Below are 24823 nucleotides of genomic sequence, written 5' to 3'. Positions count from 1 at the left end.
ATACAAAACATTCTTTAAGAAACATGGTCTCTGTTAATTAGCCAAGTACTTATTCTATTCTCTGATTGCTAGACCTCACGTAGCAGACAAATTATTAAGTTTACTCATTCTTCTTCTCATTGTTGAGTTTAGAATATCCATACAAACAACATTTCAGCTAAAACTTCTTTCCTGATTTTCCCAGAAATTAAGGGAAAAAATGATATTGTGGAAGCTGCAGTGATTAGCAACTGTCCAAAATTTTATTTTGTTAAAAGAAAAAAAACAGGACAAAAAGCAAACACTGCTGTGTGCATTGGCCCATCTTAGTTTGCTATTTGCCCATAGTTCTCTTTAAATTATGTTCCTTGCAGTATCCACAGAGTGCTCTGCAATTAGTGTGATTATTGCTTGAGTTCTCTTTCACAGGACAAACTACAGTTTTTCATTGTTATCCCCAGAATCCTAGCACTTATACTCTGTAGGCTTTTCTAATATAAATTAATTTTCCCTAGGAATACATTCTCCCTCTCTTTCATACACAACTTTAGCACTACAGCGAGCACTGAACAAAACCCAAAAACCAGTGAGATTTGAGTCTCCCTTACCTGCAAACAATGTAACAACACTGTTTAGCAGTAGAAGGGAAAATAATGCATGAGAGTTTCTTTTGTTGTGGGCTAAAAATGGAATTAAATTTTGAGTTCTATCATTGAATCCACAGGCACAATGCAGGATCTTCTATGTATTCAAAAATTATGGAAAACTTCTATCTAACTAAACAAGACAGGCTAATGTATCTTTTGATTTTAAAATGGACTGATATAATTAATTCTAAATTTCTGTTTCACCTTCTTTTCTGTTCTAACCTATATTCAGAACTCACACAAATTAAAATGATCCTTTTCTCTTGCTGGAATTTTTAAGCTCTTCTTTGCAACTTGCACCTGGTAGCAAGAATCTCATGTGAACAGACTCACAATTTCTTCAAGATGAGATGAGCTCCAAAAAGTCACATCTCACCCCATTTGCAGTGTCATAACTTACAGATAATCTGTAATTACATTGTCTTCCTGGCAAGTACTGGAAGTAATATCAATATTCTTTATAAGCAGATCAGTCTTCCAGAGAAAATCTTCTGGACACATGGCAAACTGTGAGCACCTACGGGAACAAATGAGGATCTGTGCTGGGCTGCTCCATCACTGTCAGTAATTTGATATTAATTCAGAAATCTAGCCAGAATTTGGAAGCAATTTCTATAAATCTTTTTAATGTCACAAACTGTATGACAGTTATTTTAATGATAAATAATAATATCCTACAGAAAGGAAAGCCATACAGATAAAAATGTTCACAGGCATTTTTTCCTTTACTTTTTAAATGGGGCTTTAGGATACACATGCAGAATGGATGCACTCTCAGAATTAAAGAATCAGAAGTGAGATGGAAGGTGTTTACTGGGACTTAAAAAAAAAAAAAAGAAAAAAAGATGTTCTAGTCATGTTTTATTAATTAACAGGTGCAAGGCAAGGCTGCTAAGAGGGGCTCCTTCCATACTGCTGAACAGAACACAACTGCTATTACAAGAATTACAAAATATTATTTAACACCACAGAAATAAAGCAGAAGTTTGCTTCCTTTTCAAAACAGAAGGCATGAATGTAATGCTCATACTAATATGGCATTTATTGGGATGAAAGAATTGAGTCTTAATAAAGTGATAAATAGATAATAAAGAGACTGCTGCAAAGCTCCAGACAATTTAGTTTTCAGATCACTGCCTGAGATTGTGCTGTAGAGTCAAAGAAATAAAATGAGAAAAAAACAAATAGCTCAAGGATAATAATAAACTTACTCCCTTAAATAGCAAATACTTGTTTTAATGGAGACAGAACTGCCAACACCACTAGGTTAGCAGAAGGCTAGCAACTTTTCAGGGTAGTATTTCTTGCAAATACAATAGCTAAAACTGATAACAAAATTTGAATGGACATATCCATAACACCTGCAGACTCACGTATGTAACATTATAAATAATTTTCCACAAATGGAAGCTTTTTTCCTTTTCTCTGAAACGATGTTACATCACATTTTTCGTAATAATTACACAGAATAAATCAGATTCTTTCCATGAGGAAATTACCACTTAAACACGGAACAGGAGAAGTGGTTAAGACATTGCTCAGAAGCAATCTACTGATATCATTTCACTAACTTGGCTGAACAACTGCCAAGCCAGATCAGACTTAAACTGCATTTAATCCAAGATGCAGCTTTGAGGAGTGTTTTTTACCAAATGCTTCAGAGGCAAGTCAAAGAAACATCAGAAATAGCATTCACTTGGCAAACGTATAGAAAAATAACATCTAAAAAGCATAATTTATGTAAGTGAAATTGAACTCCATTTTATGCATACCACTTCACACTGGTTTTGTAATCTAGAACGTGCCTTACACTATTCTCCATTCCTGTAAAATACTGATAAATTCAGAAAGCTCAGGAACAGCAGTGGGGTCATTAGTTGAAGGCCTCTGTGCCCTTACACCAGAGCAGCTGTGGAATATTCTGACTCCAGATGAGCTGCACAGGCATGGCTGAGCACTGAACCTGACATACTCACTTCAGACAGTATTTATTATGGTAGGTGTAACACTCTCCCTGTGTGTCATGCTACATCTGGTAAATATACAGGTTTAAATGCAAATTGAGAAACAGTCTGGAAAGACCTGATTAGGATGAGAAAAATACGCTCTGTGCTGAAGAATAACAGATATGTTACTTTATAGCTACCAAAAGGTAAAAAAGCTGTAGGGCATGCAAGTATGGTCAGACTTGGTCTAACGAACAGGTGAAACAAGTTATCCCTTCCAACCTCTTAATGTATTGTTTTTTGAAACAAAATTTAACCCGATTACAAAAAAATTAAAAAAGTTAATGTGCATTTTTGAGGTCAAAATTCTTAAAAGAAAATAACCACCTATTGCTGTGTAAGGTCAACTGATTGTAACCATGTAACTTCATAAGCTACAAGTGAAATCAAATATTTTATTTCTAACCTCTGCTGCCAGCTGCTGAAGAGAAGGAGATGCCACAGGCCGTAAAGTTGAGTTGCCTGTGACTGGATTATGGAGGCTGATGTAGGCCACAACATTTCTTTGAAGAACACTCCTCAGATCCTACAACACAAGCAGAAAAATGGTTACTACCCTGCATCATTATAATTAAGGCTGTTTTTGTTCTTTTGGTTGCTTCTAGGGAAAAACTGCACCCTACATTCGCATCCTGTGTGATTCCCCAAGTATTGGTTAACTACTGCTTCTCACAATATGCTCTTGTAAACTTCAAAGGATATCTCAGTGCTATTTCTCTATATAGCAGAAGTTATAATTCCATTTCACACATCATCTAAAGAAAATACAAACAGGTCTGGGAGGAATTAAAAATTACTACACTTGTAAGGCCAAAAATGAAAACATTACACACTGTGAAACAACACGATCGCCTTTTAAACTTATGCCTTACAGAAGACAAACTTCAAAAGCAATCATTATCAACAGTTAAATGGACTCAAATATTTAGAGACCAAACTCTGATTTGAATTGCATAACTTTCCCAGTGTTTTCATTTTATTATTGTTTAGACTATAAAAATAGCATGTACAAACTGTTTCAATTATTATCTCTTTTTTAAAAGGATCCCCTTTGCCTTCTCAGTAATGAGTTCCTCTTTGCATGAAGTGGCTCTTTATATTGAACAGAAGGGGTGTAACGCAATTACATCTGATGCAAAGCTGACTTGAAGTGGAACTAAACAAATTTTGCTTCCAGCCTGGATCTTTTCAATTTGATTTTTTCACCCCCTCTTGTTTCTGAAGAATAATCATGTTGGAAGTATAAAATTTCAATGAGGGCTGGCTGCTTCTTATGCACGTTAAAAAGCAATTAACTCTTTATTTTATCTACTGTTTTAATTCATTGAACCATTAGAGTTGGAAAAGCAGCCATGAAATTCTCTGCCTAGAGGAGCAGAAACTCCTTCAATTTATGACCTGAAGTCTTATGTTGGCCAAGTATGATCATCAATGTTTTTTGAGGTGGTTTATTTTTTTCAACCAGCTGATTCCCATTCTGCTGAAAGTAAGAGCCAAGGAATTGTCTGTTTGGGATTGCATCCAACTCCTCAGCGCAAACCTGTGAGAAGTGAATCAGCACTAGACATGGAGACACTGCAAGGTTTTTTTAATTCATGTACACCATACCATGGTTCTCTTTCTCTTTTTAGTCACTTCTCTCCACACTGAGCCTATCAATTAAAAATTATTAAATATTAAGCCCTCAAGAAGGTGAAAAAGCTCTCTAAGCTCTTTCTGTGCCTGTGTTGCTTTTTGAGGTTTCCCTCTCTCTGTCAAACCCTGGCAATGCACTTTTAGAGCTGTGCTGAACCAGGAGGGAAAGCAGCTCCCAAGGGTGCTGTATATGCAACCTCCACAGCCATGGCAACCTCCTGGCACCTCATTATCCCAGGAATGGCCTCCACAGATGTTTTTCCTGGATTTTCTGTGCAGTACATGAATGAACACAGACAGACCTCAGAGGGCAGTTAATGAGCCACAATTTCCATGTGGTAATTTAATATTTTTTCCACGCTTTCAGCAGAAGGAACTCTCCCTGCAGTGAGTCCTCCCAGAGCAGCTTTACCTCAGCCCACTCGTAGGAGCCGACGTTCCCCAGGGCTGTTCCTCCCCAGGAGCAGAAGAGCAGGGTCCTGTCAGGCCTCCAGCCCCTCCTCACCTCTGGCATCAGGGCTTGGAGCAGGGCTGTGATCACAGCAGTGCTGCTGGCCCAGCCTTGCCCACCAAAACCCTGCAAACTGCTGTGATGGCTACCAATGACGACGTATCTGTCTGAAATGAGGAATAAAAAAAAAAAAAAAAATTTAAAAATCCCAAAAATCAAACTTTCTTTTCTGGATACTCAGATTAAAAGAATTCCAAACACCCCTAAAAACTGACTGTATTAGTAGTGTGTAATGTCATTAATGCAACACAAAGCTGTCAACAAAAAAGTATATGATGACATGCAAGACAATCAATCAATTATACACAAAACTGTAAGTGCTACTTAAAAATGAACTAGTGGATAAATACATGTATACAGTTTAATTAAATTAATCCCTTCCTTGTTTGCTTATTGCTCTCCTTATAGATCTGGTATAGAGTATTTTTACAGCCAGGACTAGGTCATATAGACAATCATGCTCACACTAGAGTGTTATGAAAAAACATAAAATAATAAGCAGGAAATGATCCTTAATACACATAAGCATTCAAAAAAAATTAAAAAATAAATAAAATAAAACAAAAGGTGTGGCAGTACAGTTGGAAACAAAGAAAAACTAAGAAAAGACACAAAGTATTAGTACTCCCTCACCTGGAAGACTGTGTTCAGTGCTCACCACCCTATCTCAAAAAAGACATGGCAGAAACAGCAGTGGAGCAGCTGGCAAGCAGATTAGAGATGATCAGGACTTAGCCTTATGTGGAAGGAGACATTAAAATACCTGGACTGCAGGTTTGGAGAGGAGACATGACAGAGGGATAGAGATAATGAATGATACAGATATGGTAAGTCACACCTAGCAGCTGTGTTAATGCTGGAAGAAAGCATTTTATAGAATGAAAAGCAAGAAGTTTCAGCCTGAAATAAAAAATATGCCTACGGTTACTCACGGAAAAAAACCCACAAAAAACAAACACACTTTTTTTTCCAGAGAAATAAAACTTAATCTTAATCTCCCAAGGCATTATATATAACCCCAATACCACTCACAAGGGAGAAAAAACCCCTTATTTTACTTCAGAACCAATGATGTGTTATGAAATAACATGACTGACTGGTGTGACTGAGGCCTGTCAAGGAGTCCAAGCAGTTATTCTGAATGAGCTGTAAACTATTAGACCTTCTGTGTCAGAGGAATTCACAACCCTCTTTGAAGGACTGTTTACTGGGTTTGCTCAGATATTTTGTAAAGTCTCCTTCTGGCCCAGATCTAGACTTTTAAAGGTTTAAAGGTCTAGATTTTTTTCCTATTTCAGGATAGCAATAGACAACAGAAGAACAGCTATCAGCAGTGAAGAACAGTGATGACAGACCCATAGCAACCCCTGAGTGTCATTTGGGTTCCAAAAAGTGGAAAAGTTTTCTTTTTTTTTCTTTCACCAAGTGAACTCATTCACTTGCTGTCAGTTAATCACAATGCAGCAACAGATTATTGCACATTGCCCACATTTTGTATTTGCTTATAAAATTAAAATATCTACCCTCTATGTTTTGCAGTGACTGCTGCCTGGGAACAATATTAATAGAACACTTTGATTAAAAAAGCATTCTCTATCAAACTGGAGTTTCACCAGCATTGTTCAACAAAATATTTGAACATGTTGTTTCATAAGGAATAAAAAATGCTTTACAAAGAGATGATTTTTTATGTACCTGTAACACAACATTTTCAATCAAGTTTGGGGGTGTGTAGGTATGGAAACGAGAATTTCATTCTGAAAACAGATATGCAAAGTGTCAACCTAGACTTACATAATAATTTAATGCAACTAAATGAAATCTAAATAATATAATTTTGCAACTTGCGTGTTGCACCATGATATGCTTAATTATAGGGTGCACTGACAATGAACAGACACAGGATTTTCAACTCATTAAATGACAGGAATTAGGAACCAAAATGAATGGCCCTACACGCCTCTAGGTCATTAATGGAAGAGCCACTAACACAGGGGGATCAGGCAGGATCAATGCTTCCCTGTATAATAATTCCTGTTTAGCCTGTGAACAGACCATGTGAGAGGACAGACACCTTATTAAAATAGTGCAGGATATTTTGATTGAGAAGGAAGCATCAACTTACTGCTGGAGATGCCAGCTGAATGAGAAGGGGCAAAACATAACAGCTGGTGCCTCCTTTGAAATTCTTCATCTTTGCACATCTCTCCCTCAAATAGAAGCAGAACCCTAAAGCAAATGACTACAGGAAAAGCAGAGGAGAAAGGATGGCCATGCTAGCAGAGGCAGCAGCTGTCCTTTCTCAGAATCACATGGCAAAAATTAAAAAAAAGAGAAAGGTCTGGAGATAGAGAAAAAAATATCCATCAGATACCCTTGATACCCTGAACACCCAGGATAGTGTTCAGGTTAGTGATGGGCTGGGATTTATCAACAACAGGGATTTATCATTAAAAAGAGTCTCTTTATCTTCTTGTCTTTTCTTGTTATACACCCCATCTTCAACCATGTCCAATAGAGCTATAAAAATGTTACGTTTTTTGGGTTTTAAAATGTTACCAACCATCACATTTCATCTACTCCTAATGATTTTAACATCTTAGTTACACTTCAGATGCTCATTCTTACTCCTCAGATCAAATGCCAGCTCAGGTCAGCATTACAGAAATGTGTGTGTTTGGTGGACTTTAAGCAAAAAGTAATAAATTCTATCCTTAGTGATGCTCTGCAGTCTTTCATTAAGCGCTAAAGATAAATTTTGCCTTCTTTCTGCACTTCTGTGAACATAAAGGTGAATATTTCATGTGTATGAAATGAGCAAAACCCCATCAAAATGACAGAGAATCGATGCCATGAAAATATCAAGATTCAAAGCAGTTGAGAAGGAACGACTGCAGTGTCAACCAGGAAGAGTAGAGAAAGAAAAAAAGGTTTAACATTGATTGTGTGCAAAATATTACAGAGCATTAGACATTTAACTTGTGCCTACAGTAGAAGACAGTTGTTATGGCTCTCGTTGAGCCAGACATCCATGGGACAAACTTGCCATCTGGGTACTGCTACTGACTTCACTTATTTATACATCCTTGGATACCGGAAGTTCAGCATATACTGGCAAACCTCCAAAAAGTAGTTTCTGATTAAAAATGTAATAATAAGATGAAAGGTGCAGGTTTAGGGAAGATAGAAGACTTGTTAAACAGAAACTGAAGCACACTTTTTATTCTTTTTCTTGCCTCTGTTTCACAATTCAGAAGACAGAATGTCTAAACATGGCAGTTTCTGCCTTTCCAACTCCATGACAGCTATTTGCAAAACATTAATAACAGCAGACTGGTAACTTCAAATTCATGAAGGAAATTAAATCCTTCATAGAAATTAAATTCTCTGTGCTAATTGTTTCCTCTTTTGCTTTAAACAAACCAAAAGTCTGGTGAGAAGTATACAGTTCTGCATGCACAAAACTGAGTTGTTATTTCACCAACAGCTATAAAATTTTCTCCACCTCCTTCATTCCATTACTTAAAATATGAAATGACTGGCCCATCTCCTAAGGGACTTTAAATAAATTTCCATCCTTTCTTCATAACCTAATACAAGAGTATTAAGACAAGCATGATGCTGTTTTGATGATCATCTGCACACTAGGAATTGTTTCCACTATTTAAGTAACCAGCAACAGCATTCACTCATGTTACAGAAACCCTTCACCTTTTAGGTTAATTCACTAACTAACAAAATAATCTCCAAATTATCTTATATCCTGATGATAACATTATTTATGTACAGCATCAAAGGACAGAGCGAGGTTGTGCTTTATGTCCCAGTTGCATTTAGAGTTCTATTGTTCAATCATCAGACACAGAGAACAGTAATTATTATTCATAGAATTGTATAAAACTAGCTTAAGGCATGATTGAGACACAAAATAAGTCTGCAGCAAGTGTTAAAACCATATTAAAATTAAAACCATTGAACAGCTGCCTGTACAAACTACTGATACTCTCTGTGGTCCACGTGCAACACCTGCTGCTCGTGTACAAAATATGGGTTTTTTAACTACAATATCCCCTTCAGCTCATTCTCTGTTTAACCCTCATATTCTGTTTTGTCACAAATCACAAAATGAGTACAAAAAAGTCTTTTTGTCTCCTCTGTACTACTGAATTATCTGGCAAAATAGGATCCTGATCCCAGCTATGACTCTCACCCATCGTGAAAAAAATAATCAATACAAATGACAAAGGGATACTTACCAGGAAATACAGCTCCTTTTAGATATCCAATGACATTAGAAATTGTCTTGTAAGTTGTGACAGACTGAATGTTCAGACTGATAGTTTTTTTGACTGTTAAAAGATTAAAAAAAAAAAAAAAAAGGAAAATGTTGAATTTATTTACCCAGCCAATAAATGTACGGGCCAAAGACATAAATTCCACATACATTAAAAAAAAAGAATTTAAAATGAGGTTAAAAACCAAACCTGAATAGGAACGACAGATTAAAACATGAAATATGACATTATTTTCTTAGCCTTATTTTAGCAGCATGATTCAAAGATGGAATCTCAAAAGAGATCTCTACTCCTTGAGTTAAAAGATCATTGAATTCACTCAATAAATTCTGTCAGAATAAAACAGAAAAAGAAAATTTTTAAGAGTAGGATTTACATAACTCTGTGATCACAAAATTTGCCTTAAACTTCATGGGTTTTTCTCACCTAATCCTTCACCTAGGTCAATCTGTCAATAACATTCACAAAATTCTACCTGGTTTATATTACATTTTCTTCTGCAGAAAAGCCCCTGTGTTAAATCATATGGGAGCAGTCAGACCTCCCCACAGCTTTGCCAGCACAGCCTTTGATGATGTTCTTGTGAACATATGCCAACAGAAGCCAGGGTTTTTGGCTTAGCTGGCATCAGATGAGGAAATGGTGCAAATACAAAGGCAAAAGCTGCTAAAATGTAAGGAACTTGCCAGGACTGCCATGCCATTTGAGACTGTAGCACAGAATAAAGCCAGAGTAGAGCAAATATCTGAGCTTAAACAGACTAAAAGAAGGTGGGACACAGTAACCACAGGAGTTCCTGCAGTTTGTGACAGTGGAAACCAAACAACCAACGAAGGGGAGCTGCTGACACCTTCCAAATGTTTCATTTGCATGAAAACAGACTGTGTGAACATCCAGCTCATCTGAAAGGTCACAGCTTCTATCCAAGAGAAATGAAAATGTCTTAAACTGCCTGAACTCAACAAGCAGCAGCAGTGTGACAGCCAGCAGTGCCTGAGCCCAGACCTGCAGGGGGATTCTCCTCCATCCATGAATTCTCCACCCCTGCGGCAGAGCTGTGCTTGAAGCATCTCTGGGACACAATTCCTCCCATGTCCATATCCCAGCTGCCACAGACCACAATTAAAATACTCCACAGATCATTTTGCTCTCTATGTCTCAGGCCACTATCCTCCCATGGATCTATTTCTAGCAGTTTCTTCCCAGGCTTTGTTTCCCAAGGTGCACAGAATATGCCAGTGGGGAGTTTACTGCAACACGTGAAACAAAAACAACCACATGGTTACTGTTCTTCAGGGTTCATTTGCTGGTTCATACAGTAAATTTACTTCAAAATGTTCTTAAAATAAAATACAGTATATTTTAATTCACTTGTCTTCATTGGTATTTTTTAAAAAAAGTGAACTGATAGTGTTTGTTTAAAAAATGAATTAACAATAGTTATTCTATTTTTTATTCAGACAAAACCTCTTCAGTTATCAACAGATGTGTCTTCTCTATGACAATTCTGGTTTTGCTTGAACAAACCAGTAAGGAAAATGCAAACCAAGCAGTTAATTAAAAATAAACCCTGGCACATGACTTTTCAACAACCAGTCACAGCACATTAATATTTTTATTTGCCACGTAATTAACTTTGCTCTTCTGATTTAAGTTACTGTATTTTTAAATTATTATTAATGCCATGTAAATGAATTGTTTGTTCAATAAATCCATATTTCAGAATATGGAATTTCTGATATTTCAGAATTTAAAAAAAAAAAAAATAATGAAAAAAATAGTCCAAAGGATTCCCAAAGGGTCTTTTAAAACAAGTGAAAACAGCTCAAGCCATCTATGTTGGTTAAGCAGCTTAAATTTAATAACTATGCAAGTTACTTCTTGCTGTTGTTTCTCACCTACAACCATTCTAGAGCCAATTTACTCTTCTTAAAAAAACATATTTTAAAGTCAAAACTGATTTCCTTTCCTTTTCCTACAACACTTTAGATGTTTGTTCCTTTAGGCCCAGTCTCAGACAAAAAGTAGATAAATCCTTTTGAAGACAACTGACTTCACTGTTTTTCCTTAACCAACATCAGCTATCCAGTCTCTATCTGACAATAAAGACACAGAAAATTAACTTCTGGCAATACCCACATTCTCCAATCAGACACTGCAGTTAATAGTCATGTAACACAGTAGTCAGCTTAGAGTGACTTGGGCTTAAGGGCTTAGAACACCAGATGAAAAGGCTGAAACTGCTCTTTCAAGTATACAGCAGAAGCAAAATTTAATCCCCTCTAAACAGTTCTGACAACAAACCTCTTGTCCTAATGCTGTATTTTAAGGATCTTGACAACTTTCTCCTTTTTTTCTCTTTCCTATACTCTCTGAAAAGCTATGAGGAGACTTTACCTTCACAATATTCAGGATACACTGTCTTCATGTAAGCAGAAAGCTACTTCTGGGATAGAAGAACACAAACACATTTACTGGTTTTATTTATTTAGTTAGTTAGTTATTTCCTGACCTGGAACTTTTAAATTGTCTCATACCAAATAACTACCTTCACCTCTGACATTTACATCGTTATTTTTAGAAATCCATGGCTATTTTTCCTCTCATTTGATGGACAATTTCAGTATTTCAGATGTGAAAAACCTATTTGCAGTAGTTATGTTAAAATAACACGAGTTAGGCTTGTTTCTTTTTTTTTTTTTTCTTTTAACTTCATCCCCAGCTCATGCATAGAGGAGTACAAGCTTGAGTCTCATTATCAAAAATGTTGGTTAAATTCTTGAATCCTAATCATGCTAAACACCTTTCATCAGACAGTTTTCTGAGCATTTGAGTATTGGTTTTTGAAAAGCATCTTTAGGAACTCAGGTTTGAAAACTGAACTCATTTGACAAGATTTTTGCTAATCACTCGAAAAATTTCTCTACATGCACACTTAACTGAAGTACAGAAAAATCAAGTGTTGACTGAATTTAAGGATTTCAACAGAATAACTTCTGGATCATAAAACCCAAAGCTACTTCAGTAGACTGCTGAAATAAAGTAGAGTAAATAACTTCAAGTAATGCAGTAATGCAGTTTTTGAGAAAGTTCCTGTTGAAATCAACACTTGAATGAATGTGAACCTGTCTAAAATCACAACTGAACTAGAGATTTCAAACATCATCAAATATCCATTCTCATGTGACTTAGGGGACACTAATTGAGCTGAAGTAATCAACATAAAACTGCACTTGACAGATCATCATGTCAATTTGAGTGCAAAACCTTATTTACTATGTATTTTATGTCAATTTTCAAGTTCAAACACAAAACTTTAAGTGAAGAAATATAATCATCACACACATTTATGTAACAGCAGCACTTACAAAAAACACTACATGCAACATGGAAAAGAGAATAAATATAAAATTGTACAGACTTAATAATGTATATAATCTCAGAAAAATATTGTGTGATACTATAAAATTACATATGCAAAAATCAATACTGAATCTATGCAATGTACAGTATTGTTGAGGTATAAAACTATTTGTACAGTAATATGTCAGAACTCCTAGCCCAGATGTCCTTGTAATGAAAAGCCTTCACTTTTTTGTGTATAAACAATACACCATCTAAATCTGGTATCTCTAATATTTTTCCCTAATAGATTTCTATTTGATTAGTCAACCATGTTGCCAACTGACAACATATTCTCCTTTTTGAACAAATATTCATAGATCTTGAGTCTCTAAGTCTAATCTTAGTATGAAGAAGATAATGAATAAACTCCTTGGTATTTGATCATCATCTTTTTTGACCTACAATGAGGAATCCAGAAATAAAACTCTTCAGATGAAGAGTTTTTGAAATAACAAATGCCTAGAATAAAGTCCTTTAAGGAGGCTTTAAACTAGGAAGGCCTAATGTGATACAGAATAAATGTGTCACAGTCAACATCAAAGAGAGTTGAAAATGCTTCAGATGGTAGAGTTGAATTTCATAACCTCACACTACTTTCTTTCTTTACCTGCTTTATAGCAATCAAAAGCAAAGCATCACAGAGGAAAACACTGGGGCAGAACAGAACTCTGAAAATATATCTTGGTAATTTACAATTCTGGTAGAAAAACTCTTGAGGCTTCAGTTGGGAGTAGAGGGAAGATATATAAAAAATGCTTCACACTGTTCATGCTTAATTCTTCTCATGAACTTCTGTTTAAAAAAGGAACAGAATTTAAAGTGATCATGAAAAGAAAATCTGAGGGTATTGGTATAAATGTCTGTAAGTTTTCATATACAGGATGTCTGAATTAGATCAGAGCTCCCTATTTAATTTGTTCTTCTTTCAAATGCCAGTAAGAGACATCTGCTGAACTTTGTTATATTTCTACTGCTATGTACAATGACTCCAGATTTGGTAGATGCAGTAACATGCACTGCCACACAATCTGCTGGCATCTTTCTCTATTTTCTTCTTTGGATTCATGTTTAGCATAGTCCAAATCCCCAGAAATTATGGTATTGTTTGCATATTGATATCACAGTGTGAGATGGCCCAGACAGAGTTTATTAAATATGGGAGTCTTTATTTCCTCTGACAGGTAGCAAACTATGAAGGAGAAACACATATAATATTATCACAAGGCTGTAGTTTAACAGGAGGAGATAGTCACTTTATCACTCCATGCCCTTCCTCTGACTGAAAAGAAGACAGGTTTGATTTGCACTAGTGCAGCACTTGGCAGAGAATTTTATTTATCTTGGATGAGAATCGTATAATATGGAAAGTAACAGACTCTTCCAATTATTCCTTTCATATAATTAATGATTCAAATTCACATGATCAGAGTTGACTATAAACTCAGTATAATGAACATCTGACACGTGGCACTACATAAAATAGATGCTCAAAGTCTCATAAAAATTCATTGTGTTGTGCTACTAACCTTTCCAGTAACAGTCAGTTCTGGTTATCTGTTCCACTCACCCATTTTGTCAGAGGAGGTAGATTTCTTTGCAGCCTACAACGGAGCTCTGCACTGCAGTCGCTGTGATGATTCACTATTGATCAGTGACTGCATTTTGTAGACTAAAAAAAGGTTACAAAAGATCAAAAGATTCTACCTAGAAAAGCATTTTGATCTGAGTAATTTTACTGTCTGCAGCAGAATGCTGGGAGTCTTTGTATACCTGGCTCTATTATTCACACAGTGTTTGATATCATTCAAGTTACTTAAACTATTCATGCCTTGCCTTTATAATTTTGAAGTATAAAAAAATTACACCTATTGCACAGGAAAAGGCATTAGGAGGAGATAAGAAGTGGGATGTTTAAGTGAGATCACTTGCATTTACACTTCTTACCAACTGAGCTGCCATTGTAGGTCACACCAAGTGACCATCCAGTCCTTATCTCCAAGAGTGACCAACAACATAAATGTGGAGAAGAATGGAAGAAAAGGATGAGCCACAGAAGAGGAGGATGCCCCAGACACCTGGAGACTGATCACTACTGAAATCCTGGATCTTTCTCACCTTCCCTCTTCCCAGACAATCAGGTTGAGTATGAAAACTGACACTTTTAAAACCAAAGGGAAAAATTACACACATAACACTGATGTGTTTAAATAGCAGGCTTCCAGGATTTCCATTCAAACCAAACTATATGGTCATTAGTGTCAAAAAACACTTTGTAAATGAATTGCTATTAGATAGATTTACATTAAATACTCAAGAGTTTAATTGAAAAAGGGTAATTTGTACATTACTGCAATCTCCCAAATAGTGGGACACTTAACAGCAACAAAGGCAGTTCACTGTACACAGCAAGACTTCCCTCATTTATGTTTATAGGAGTGCTCTAGTTTTACAACAACCTTCAAAATGTTCTAGCAAATATCCTAGTAAGATTTTGTGAAAAAAAAAAAAGGAAGCTTCAAAAGTTTACAGTTTCTCTATAAAAGTTCACTCTGAAATTCCTTCTAATTGCCTGTCTTTGGGAAAAAGTTCACGGGAGCACAGAATTTCAGATTAATGAGGATTAACAATAATGTACCATACCAAACAAAAAGCAAATCTAATTACTGACTTCATCTAACACCAAATTAACAGCTGACTTCAATTCCCACTATTTGCTTTGTAGGTCCTGAGCACTCAATCTGTGTGGGATGTTTGCCTCCATCCTCCCACTCCCTCTGTCACATTTTGTCTCTTGAAAACTGCAAGGCTAAGGGAAAAAAGCAGCAATGTGAGAAAACTATATATAAATGTTTAATCATTACTGATGAATCTGCTGTTCAGCTTTTTGAAACAAAATGATGAGAGAATGATGATCATTTTATCCTAACAAATTTCAAGCCAACCAATCATCTGAATTGCTCATTCACCTCTTTTGACAGATAAGTGATGAGTCCTACGTCAGAAGTGAAATCTCTCTCTTAAGCTTCTTCAAATCAACAGGAAGACTGCAAATTCAACCTTTGCTCTTCTCTAATGCCTTGATGTCCTCAGCATTATCTCTTTAGCTATTACCAGTATTAAAATGTTATACACCATTTTTTATCATGAGACCAGGCTTTTATCTCTTCTATTAAGGCTGCTACTGAACAACAGCACACTCTGTGCTCCAGAGCATCAACAGCTTCACCATTACTTCAAGAAAAAAATATAATACATTACAGAATTATTCAAGGCTTCCCTCTTGTAGTCCCTATTTTTTCAATAAATAAAGACTTTTAAAAAAAATTCCCTATGGATTACTGTGGTTCAGAAGCTTTACATGAAAAGCTTTACAGACATGGACTGGCTCTCACTAAACTGCTGGCTTGGAATATTCTTTCTTTCCAGAAATTCTCCTCTCACAGAATTCCTGTCTTCTCAGGGAAAAAAATCAGACATGCCACACCTGTCACAGAAAAAGCAGAATAAGCTGCCCTTTAGGGTGATTCTGTCCTGCAGCCTCCAGAAAAAGCTTTTTGAAAAACAGACATGGTGCAGCTTTTTATCTTTCTAAAACGAAGCCCAAATTCGGGCTTTGCTCCAGGCGCTTCAGCTGTTGAAAATTCCTTCAATACTAACAAGCTTCATGCAGCCTACCTGGAATGGTTAAGCACTCGTTCCTTCCAAAATGGCCTTTTCCCCTTTTCTACTCGTTGTGGGGACAATAATTTTTAAAATTAAAAGTTCATTTTAAAAAAAATCTAGTCAGCCATGCATGGAGAACAATTGTCCTGCCTAACTACAACAGCTTAAGCCACGAAGCATGAGGTCTTCTGCCTTCCTTTTTAGTATGTATAACTACAAATGCTAACACAAGTCATAAAATTAATCAACCTTTTTTATGACTTGTTGTATTGTATTCCTATTCCACAGTAACTTTCCAAAAGCAATAAACAAGGGATACAGCACATGATACTACATTGGTTGCCCTTAAAATTTGTTTTGACTGTTATCATCACTGTGTGTAGCACAGGATACAGTGGCTAAATTAAATTTGCCTCCTCCTTTCCAAGACCACAGTTTCAAATCAATTCAATTAAATGGGCATTAGAATGAAATAAACTTTATTTTTTCTGGTGAAAGATGGACAGGTACAAAACAAAACTGAAGACTGTTTACTGAAGAATTACTGTTTAAACATGCACCTCATCTAGAATGTTCTCTGGAAGATGTTCTTCTGATGAAACACTGTGCTGGAAGACTGTAGTCTTAGTTTTTTTTTTTCCCTTTCCTATATCAGCAATAAGTTTTTTCAAGCAATAATACGTTTGACTTTGTTAATGGCATTATTTCTCAGGAGATTGTATGAATGCATTCATCTGGCTCTACTCAAGGTATATTGCTCTTATCACAATGCCTGTTTTCCTGGTGAAAATTGGGAGAAAAAGCTACCTGAGGGTTCAGGCCACAATAAACTGTTTATTCCATAGCATATACAAATTAAGGAACACAAAGACACATTCAGAATTTAACTGTTATTATTCCAGAAACAGAAAAAAAATCCCCAAAGAATAATATAGTTACTGATGTCTTAATATTAAATCACATTATTAGCAGTACAATAAGGCCTAACAAACCATACTGCAGCACTAACAAACCTCCCTAGTGATGGCATCTACACAGAGGAGGTTCTAAGTCAATATCAAGAATTAGTGCTCAATGTCTTCCACTATTTTTTTTAAACTACAACTACCATCTATCAGATTTTAAGAGCAGACTGCTCATAGCCACTTCTAGAAAGGATCTAAGCAAAACACATCCATAATCAGCTAAACCTTGGTTGTACAGTTGTAGAAAGTGGCTTTGGATTCCAAGAGGAACATCCCATAGGTGAAGTGTATTTTGAAGAATTTGAAAATCATTACCTGCAGCTGGCAGTTGGAGGGGTGCACACCTGTCTTTTTGGGAAGTGTCCTCGGGTAGGGAAACAAGTTTTCTGGCAAGCACTGCAGAAATTGGTTGTACCAACAGTGTTGTGAGGTTCAGTCGATTTTGCCTGTAGCTTCCATCTTAAGTGACAGAAAGGGAAGAGCAATTTAGTAAATGAAAATTAGATTTTTCTCCTTCATAAACCGAACACAAAAATGCAAATCTCTACCACACAACTTAAAATAACTGATTTAGATAAGCAGCTGTTGTTCTGTGCTTATTATACTGAAAAAAAAAATAAATTAAAAAGCTTCTGCAAGAACATCAATTACAAAATTACATGTACCTATTATGGCATCTGGGCAATAGTTCCACAAGAAAGAAACTGTTAAATGAATCTGAGCAGATATTAGATTGTAAATTAAACACAACAAATTAAATTGGTGTGTAGTTAAAGGAATCACTGAAAAATGGAAGAACTGATCAGCAATAACTTTCAAATTCAAGTAAAAACTGAACAGCTGAAGGAGGTCTGGAATAAGAAGGTATTAAACAGGTACATTGAGTGGAGAAAGGTATGGATCAGAAAGCATCAGAATACTTCATTTACAGCTGAAACATCTTAAGCAGACATAGCAGAAACATCTCAATACCAGCAGTTTCATGACAAGTAGTAAAATCTCCCTTTAACTGAAAAAAAAAGTGAGTTTGCATACACCTGCCTGTCTAACACCTGACCATGGAAAGGTTTCAGATGAGATAATGAGAAATTTTGGGAGACCAACTGACAGAACTGTGGGGAAAAATAAAAACCTAACTTTGCACACAGAAACGCTCTGAAACACTTCAGGAAAAAAACAGCTATTTCCTCAGCTCTTTCAGCTGACCTAATATGGGGATCATCTCTTCCCATGGAAAGCAGGAACACTTCTGGCAGACGGAAAGCCCAGCACGGAAAAGGAGGGGAGGCTGATAGCCTGGGCAGGAAGGACACAGCTCTGACACAACCTGCACACCCTCACCGTGTACCTGCCCCTGCTGAATCGTGCCCAAACCTTCAACCAGAGATTCAGAATACAAGGCTTCTCCCTGAGACCTCTGTGAAACAAACACTGTATTTCCTGTCAGCACTGAGTTCTTTACTACCCAAAAGCATCCTTTAAATTCCCTGGGACTGCAGGCACAAGGGGAGGAAGCTATCAGCAATCAGCAGCATGTTTCAAATGATATTCTATGGAACTACTATCAGGACTGTTGTTACTGAAACACAGTATAAAAAAAAAAAAAAGAAATCTAGATACATCCTTAATTTTAATTTATTTTTTTCTAGAAACTCATGAAACTTTTTATAGTAAACTTTTATTCCTAATGAAAAAATTGATCAAAACTGTATCATTTCATTATGGAAAAACAAAAGGTGTTGTTCACCTTTAATACTCAGTGGCAAGGTGATCAGTGCTCAGTTTGAAAGTATCAGACAAATTTTTAGGTGGAAAGATAAAGATGGTTCAAAATATAATTTAAAAAAAAAGCTTTGTTTCATCAAAGTTGGTCTGGGCTCAAAATCTCTTAGAGTTGTCACTTCAGTAAAGTGATGGCAAAATCAGTTCGGTCAAGCTTTGAGAGTCTGTTTCTGCACTCAAAAAGAATCCCAAAAAGTCCATCAGAGATGTGCAATTGAGACATTATTTTCTGTCCAGTGTTTGTCAATCTGCAGACTGTATTACAGGGGCAATGAAGCTCAAAACGTTTCAGATGAGAAAAATCTCTCCTTTCTCCAGTTACTCACAACTTGAGCTTCACACCTGAATAACCTGTGAAAGACACACTTTCAACAACACCTTAGAGGAGAAACCCCTCCATATTTAAAAATGAATCATTTCACAACAGAAGATGGAGTTTGAAGCATGGGAGAAAAAGGAAAAAAAAATCCTTAGAAAGGCAGATTTAAGTTATCTGGGCAGATTTATCTGGAAGAAAAACTTTCTAATAGGAGGAATTCATAAAGACTTGCCTAGGCAAGTGATAAAATATCTTAAACTGAAATATTTTTAGAGAAAAGTGTAAGCAAACATCTGTCAGGAATGATGCAGATATGGCTGATGCCCTCCCTGAGGGATGGTGCTACATTAGATGACCTCTTGACATCTTTTCCAGAACTAAATTCTGTAAAATTCTCTAGTAACTAAGCCTGATGAACTAATAACAGAGAAAAAACTACTACTGGAATATTAATATTAATAATATTAAAAATGCTTTAAAAAAAATCCAAAACCCCAAAACCAAAAAAAAAACCCAATTTCCTTCCCTCTTCCAGGCATTTATTAATTGCCACTTGTTAAGGAGGCTGAGGAAAGCAATGTGCATCATGACCAGATTTCAAAAGTGAACCAATCCAAGACCAATCTCTCCAGTGCACATTTAAAAACCTGGAGATTTCCAGGGCTGCTACTTAAAGCCTAATCATTCAGGTTTAAAATACTCATGGGTCTGGTGCTGTAGTGACAGTGAAACAGTGCAGAGTAACTTCAGAAAGAAACCAACACATTAAAAGAACTTGGGGATTCTTGCTGGATGCCAAGCCCTTCAGCATCTGTGGGAACAACAAATGCTTGAAGGATAATTTAAATTTGACATGTTGCTTCTAATGAAATTTAGTTTTATAGCATGAAACTCTTGCAAGAAGCAGAATTCCTTCTTCTCTGCAAGTCTAACAATGTAACTCTGCCAGGCCTAGAACCACTATTAATTTCAGAAAGTCCCTGGGGAACTTACTGCAAAGCGAGGAGGAAAACACAAAAATCAATTTTTAAGTTAATTTTAGGAGCACAAAAAAGAGGCAATCTTTAGAAAGTTTCTGCACAGAAAGCAAGGTCTGAATTTCTACTTCTGCAGTGACTGTGGTTTGTGTTTTCTTTTTCAATGCAAGCACAAACCTTGAGCACCAGTTTCCACACTGCTCAGCCTGGGACACACTCCCCCAGCCCAGCATTTCACAGTGCTCCATCACTTAACTTACTGCTACTGACGACGTGCTCTGACATTTCTGAATTTAATAGTAACACCTGTCCACTACACCCTATTCAGTTCTGAGCCAAGGTACAATTTTATCATCATTTCTGTGACTTTTTGAAGACTGAAAAATCAGAGTTAGTCACAATGTCAGACTTCTCTAGCCCAAAATAATTGCTCACCCACAGCTTCCTCAGTATTATGTGAATAGTCTTTTATTTGCATTTCTCTAAGAAGCTTTGTGTTATACGAATCAACTTTCTGTTCATTTTTGTTTAAATTCCAGATTCAAAGGAAGATTGGATAGAACACTGTATTTCACCATTTTGTGTTTATTCAAGGCACCTTCTGCCAGGATCAGATAAAACAAAAAGTTAACAACTTTTTGTCAAAAAAGCTTACTGACAGAATTCATCAAAATAATTCCTTCTATGACCTAAAACACTGTTTTAATGATATTCCCCCAAAAACAAAGACAGAAAAAAGTAGTCTGAGTGAACACCAAGCAATAATTGTACATACCCACGTCTTTGACTTTCTGCTGCATTAATAATACAGCACTATTAGTTTTGAAATATCTGAAGTGAATGGCTCATTAATTTTTCACCTTAAGCTTAATAGAAATTTGACAAACAGTTTTATGCTGAAAATAGACACTCCAAGCAGGACTTCACAGCTCGTGATGGGAATAAATTAGAGCATAAAAGATAGAATAGTGTGCATTTGGTCAAATAAGATGATTCTGTCACTCAGTTCCTGAAGTGAATAGTTGGTGTAATGCATTCCTATGAAAGAGGCATTCCTACATTTATTCATTCCCAGGGCACATTCTGCACTGTCCTTTGTCAGCACTTGATCTTGTATTAAGTATGACAAACCCAAAGATGTATAAACTGACATGTCATAGACATTTATGTTATTTGTGCTTTGAACTCCTACCCAGCTTCCCTCCATCTTTGCTGGTAACATCCAACAGCTGTTAGCTCCCACTGGCTGTCCTGCAGCCAGTCACAATGATCTGCTTCTATTTCTCTGAAACATCAGGTTATCTGTTTTTTCTGGCTTTTATCTAACTAAAGATAGAAGCTGCAAGGAGCTGAGCAGCACCTACAACAGGAAGGCTCTGGGTACTGACCTTACACCACCATAATTCTGCTAAGCAGCAGCTACTTGATTAAATCTTCCATCTACAGCAGCTTGCAATGCTGTCCCCATGTCCATTTTTAAAAGAGACTCTTCTAATTTAAAAAAGCAGCCTTCAATTAAGCCTACACATCCCATTTAATCTCTGCTAGACCCACCTGCTACCTCAAAGTCACTGACATATTTTTTGCCTTCATAAATTTTCTCTTTGAACAAAGAAACTCATTCTAGCTGTTATTTCTTACTGAAAGTGGATATAGTCAGAATACTGACCCAGAGAAACTGGTGCTGTTCTGCAAGCAGTTATGAACAGGAAATTCTGGGAAAGCACTCCCCAACTGCTCACCAAAGTCACATGAAGGTTTTTCTGCATATTTAGTCAAACAGAGACCTGTTCCTCTAACAAAAAACAGTCCAAGGTGTTTAAAATGGAAGTATGAATGGATTTTATTAATGCCAAGGAGAAGACCATAACTTTAAACTTTCATATTTCAGCAAGGAAAAGAAAAAGCAAACAAAGAAACAAACAAAAAAACCTGGCTCAGAAAAAAATTACTCAAGAGAAGCAGAATCTGGAGCAGGCGCCTACAGAGTAGAACTGGTAATAAGCAGTTTCCTGTTATGTCTTTATTCACTTCTCTATGAATGATCCACTAGAATTGCAAAGTGGAACATATGCCAGTTTTGAAGTGCTTTGCTTCACTAACCACTGGTAGAAATATGGAGGAAGAGAAAAACATTTGCTTCTCTTTCATAAAAAAAAAAGTTTGAAATTCTGCAACCAGGGATTTTACCAACAGCCAGAAGATTTCAAAGCAGCTTTACAGGCAATGGAGCATGAGATGATGAATCACAACAGCACTGTGTGGCAGCTTGCATTTCAGGATGCATGGCCAGAAATGGACAGGGGATGCTCAGAACTATGTAGTGATTGGAGATGTGGGTGAGGAAGATGGCTGTGCCTGTGAAAGGTTTATGCACATTTACAGAAAATACAGAACTGAAAGGCAGTGAGCATCACCTCGAAGAGAAACAAAGAGTTTTCAGAAAGGATCTAAAACACATTTTGCAATTTGTTCTTAGCATTGCTGATAGTTATAAAAAGAATTTTTTATAATACCTTCTTTTTTAAAGTCACATTCTCATGACGTTAGGAGTTAACAAAACGTTTAAAAGAAAACGGAAGATACCATACCACCTGTGATAAAGTCCCCTAATAATAATAATAATAATAATAATAATAATACATCACTGATACACAGAGAAAACCAGAACCCTACAGAAATACTGGTTTGCTTCAAAGAATATATTCACTCCATTCTGTTCACATAACATTTTGTCAACAGAGTGGATGCAAATCTGTGTATGTATTACTCAAGACTGTCTCTTTACACAGATTTTTGCCATCCTTAAAAATAAATCTAAATATTCTATAGTTAATATGAAAAATACCCAAACCCTCCAGAACTTGCTGTCATCTTTTTCCCTCCCTCACAAGAAATGTGCTTAACTGCCATGAAAGACAAAAAAAAAAAAAAAACATCACTCCCCTTTCTCTCACTGCAAATCACTCTTGTCTTAATGCCTACTTAATGTACTTTAAAAATACTGTCACTCTTGTTTCTTTTTAAGATACAAAGAATAAAAAGCAACACGTGAATTGTGTAAAAGTAAAACTGCTTTGACACACTGATGCAAAACCATCTCACTAATTTCCCTGCTCCTTTCTGAGAATATTTAATAAAATGGCAAGAATAAAAAGAAAACCAAACAACATTCCCCAGTGCTCTCACTATTTTGAATTCCCCATTTCCACTTAGCTCATTGTGGTGGCTGATAATTAAAATGACATAGAAGTGGCCAAAATAGAGCAACATTATGTAACATTTCCCCACCAACTGACATGAAGTAAAATTTTTCCTTTTTAAGTATCCTACAATTGTGTAACCACTAAGTTGTAAAAAGGAAAGAACATTTCTTCTGCACATTTCAAATAGCTCAAACATGTTTTTATGTTCTACTAACAATGGAATGTAACAGGAGAGAAAGGACAAGACAATTCTCAGGTTTTCCTGTGCTACCAAATGCCTGTCTCACTACTGAAAGTGAAAGAAACTTTCTACCAACAGACAGAAGGCTTGGCCATGTGACCAAAAAAATAAAAACCAAAAAACAAAACACTGCCCAACATTTTAACAGTGGTGGTGGATATTTTAAAGAGTTGGCAGAAGTTTTATGGGTTACAAGACCAAAAATAAACATCCCTTGATGCTTTAAAAATAAGCTTATTTTTTTAAAAAAATCCAATAATCATATATTTAGGTTTCTGCACAACTTATTGTTTTCCATCCATAGTGAATTCAAACCAGCATACTCAGTACTTTTGTATTTAATTCTGGATTCTATTTGAGGTGTCCTTGATAGCAGAACATCTGCTTAGCATCTTCTACTGCCATTAAATTCAAGATATAGGTACAACCCACAGTAAGGGGGGGTGTATGGAAATAATCAGTGCTGAAAAAATTGGAAATACTCAGAACCATCAAGCTTTTAAAAAGCTGAGCACAAACTGCTGCAACCATTCTATCCAAATCCTATTTTGGATAATAATTTGATACCTTTTACTTTCCTAAATTATGCAGAGGTATTAATCCACTGGAGTTCAGCAGAACTATTTGAAGCTATTGCTCTGATGTTCAGAATAACTGCACAATCCAAATTATCAAGTACCAGACACATATTTGGACTTTTTTTTTTTCAATCTTTATCTTAGGGAAAACTACTTCAGGAATCCTGTACCTGCAAGCCTATGTGTGAAAGGTACCTGTTTGCTGCTCCCAGAAAATTAGCCATAGGATGTTCTTGAACTGAAATCTGGAGGGAAGCTCATGTGTGTGTGAGTCTGCAGGAGGGAACACAAATCAAACTGATGAACTAAGCTTGGCACAGATGGATTTTAAAACTGATATATTACAGAACATTTTCAATTCAAGTGGCAAAGCACATTATGGAATTTGTTATCAGTTCCACTGGGGGGTGAAAAAAAAATAAATTTCTCTCTCCTGATCCAGGCAGCCAAGCAGGAGTATCCTGCAATGGAGTGGGACCATGGAGTCACAGCAGCAAAGAGGGCACACAGAACCTCCTGCATGAATTATGTTTTCTGTTAACCATTCAAAAAATAAGGAACTTCTGGCACATTACCAGACTGGTCTTGGAGCTTGTTCCCTCATAAAGTAAACC

The 24823-nt window shown here is 36.3% G+C and overlaps 1 protein-coding gene across 1 annotated transcript in view; it reads right to left on the bottom strand.

Moving 5' to 3' along the window:
• Positions 1-24823, bottom strand: part of NAALADL2 (N-acetylated alpha-linked acidic dipeptidase like 2) — a 214673-nt gene that overhangs the window by 80117 nt on the left and 109733 nt on the right. The window contains exons 6-9 of the mRNA XM_041467998.1: positions 17422-17565; positions 9035-9127; positions 4680-4885; positions 3039-3158 (exon numbers count right to left, since the gene is read on the bottom strand). Of these exons, the coding sequence (XP_041323932.1) occupies positions 3039-3158; positions 4680-4885; positions 9035-9127; positions 17422-17565 (563 nt within the window). The remainder of the gene's footprint in view (positions 1-3038; positions 3159-4679; positions 4886-9034; positions 9128-17421; positions 17566-24823) is intronic.

Source organism: Pyrgilauda ruficollis, unplaced genomic scaffold (assembly GCF_017590135.1).
Source record: "Pyrgilauda ruficollis isolate IOZ18807 unplaced genomic scaffold, ASM1759013v1 scaffold21, whole genome shotgun sequence".
Classification (NCBI taxonomy): Eukaryota; Metazoa; Chordata; class Aves; order Passeriformes; family Passeridae; genus Pyrgilauda; species Pyrgilauda ruficollis.
Note: the sequence above shows the minus strand (reverse complement) of the source record. Positions and strands in the feature narration are given on the sequence as shown.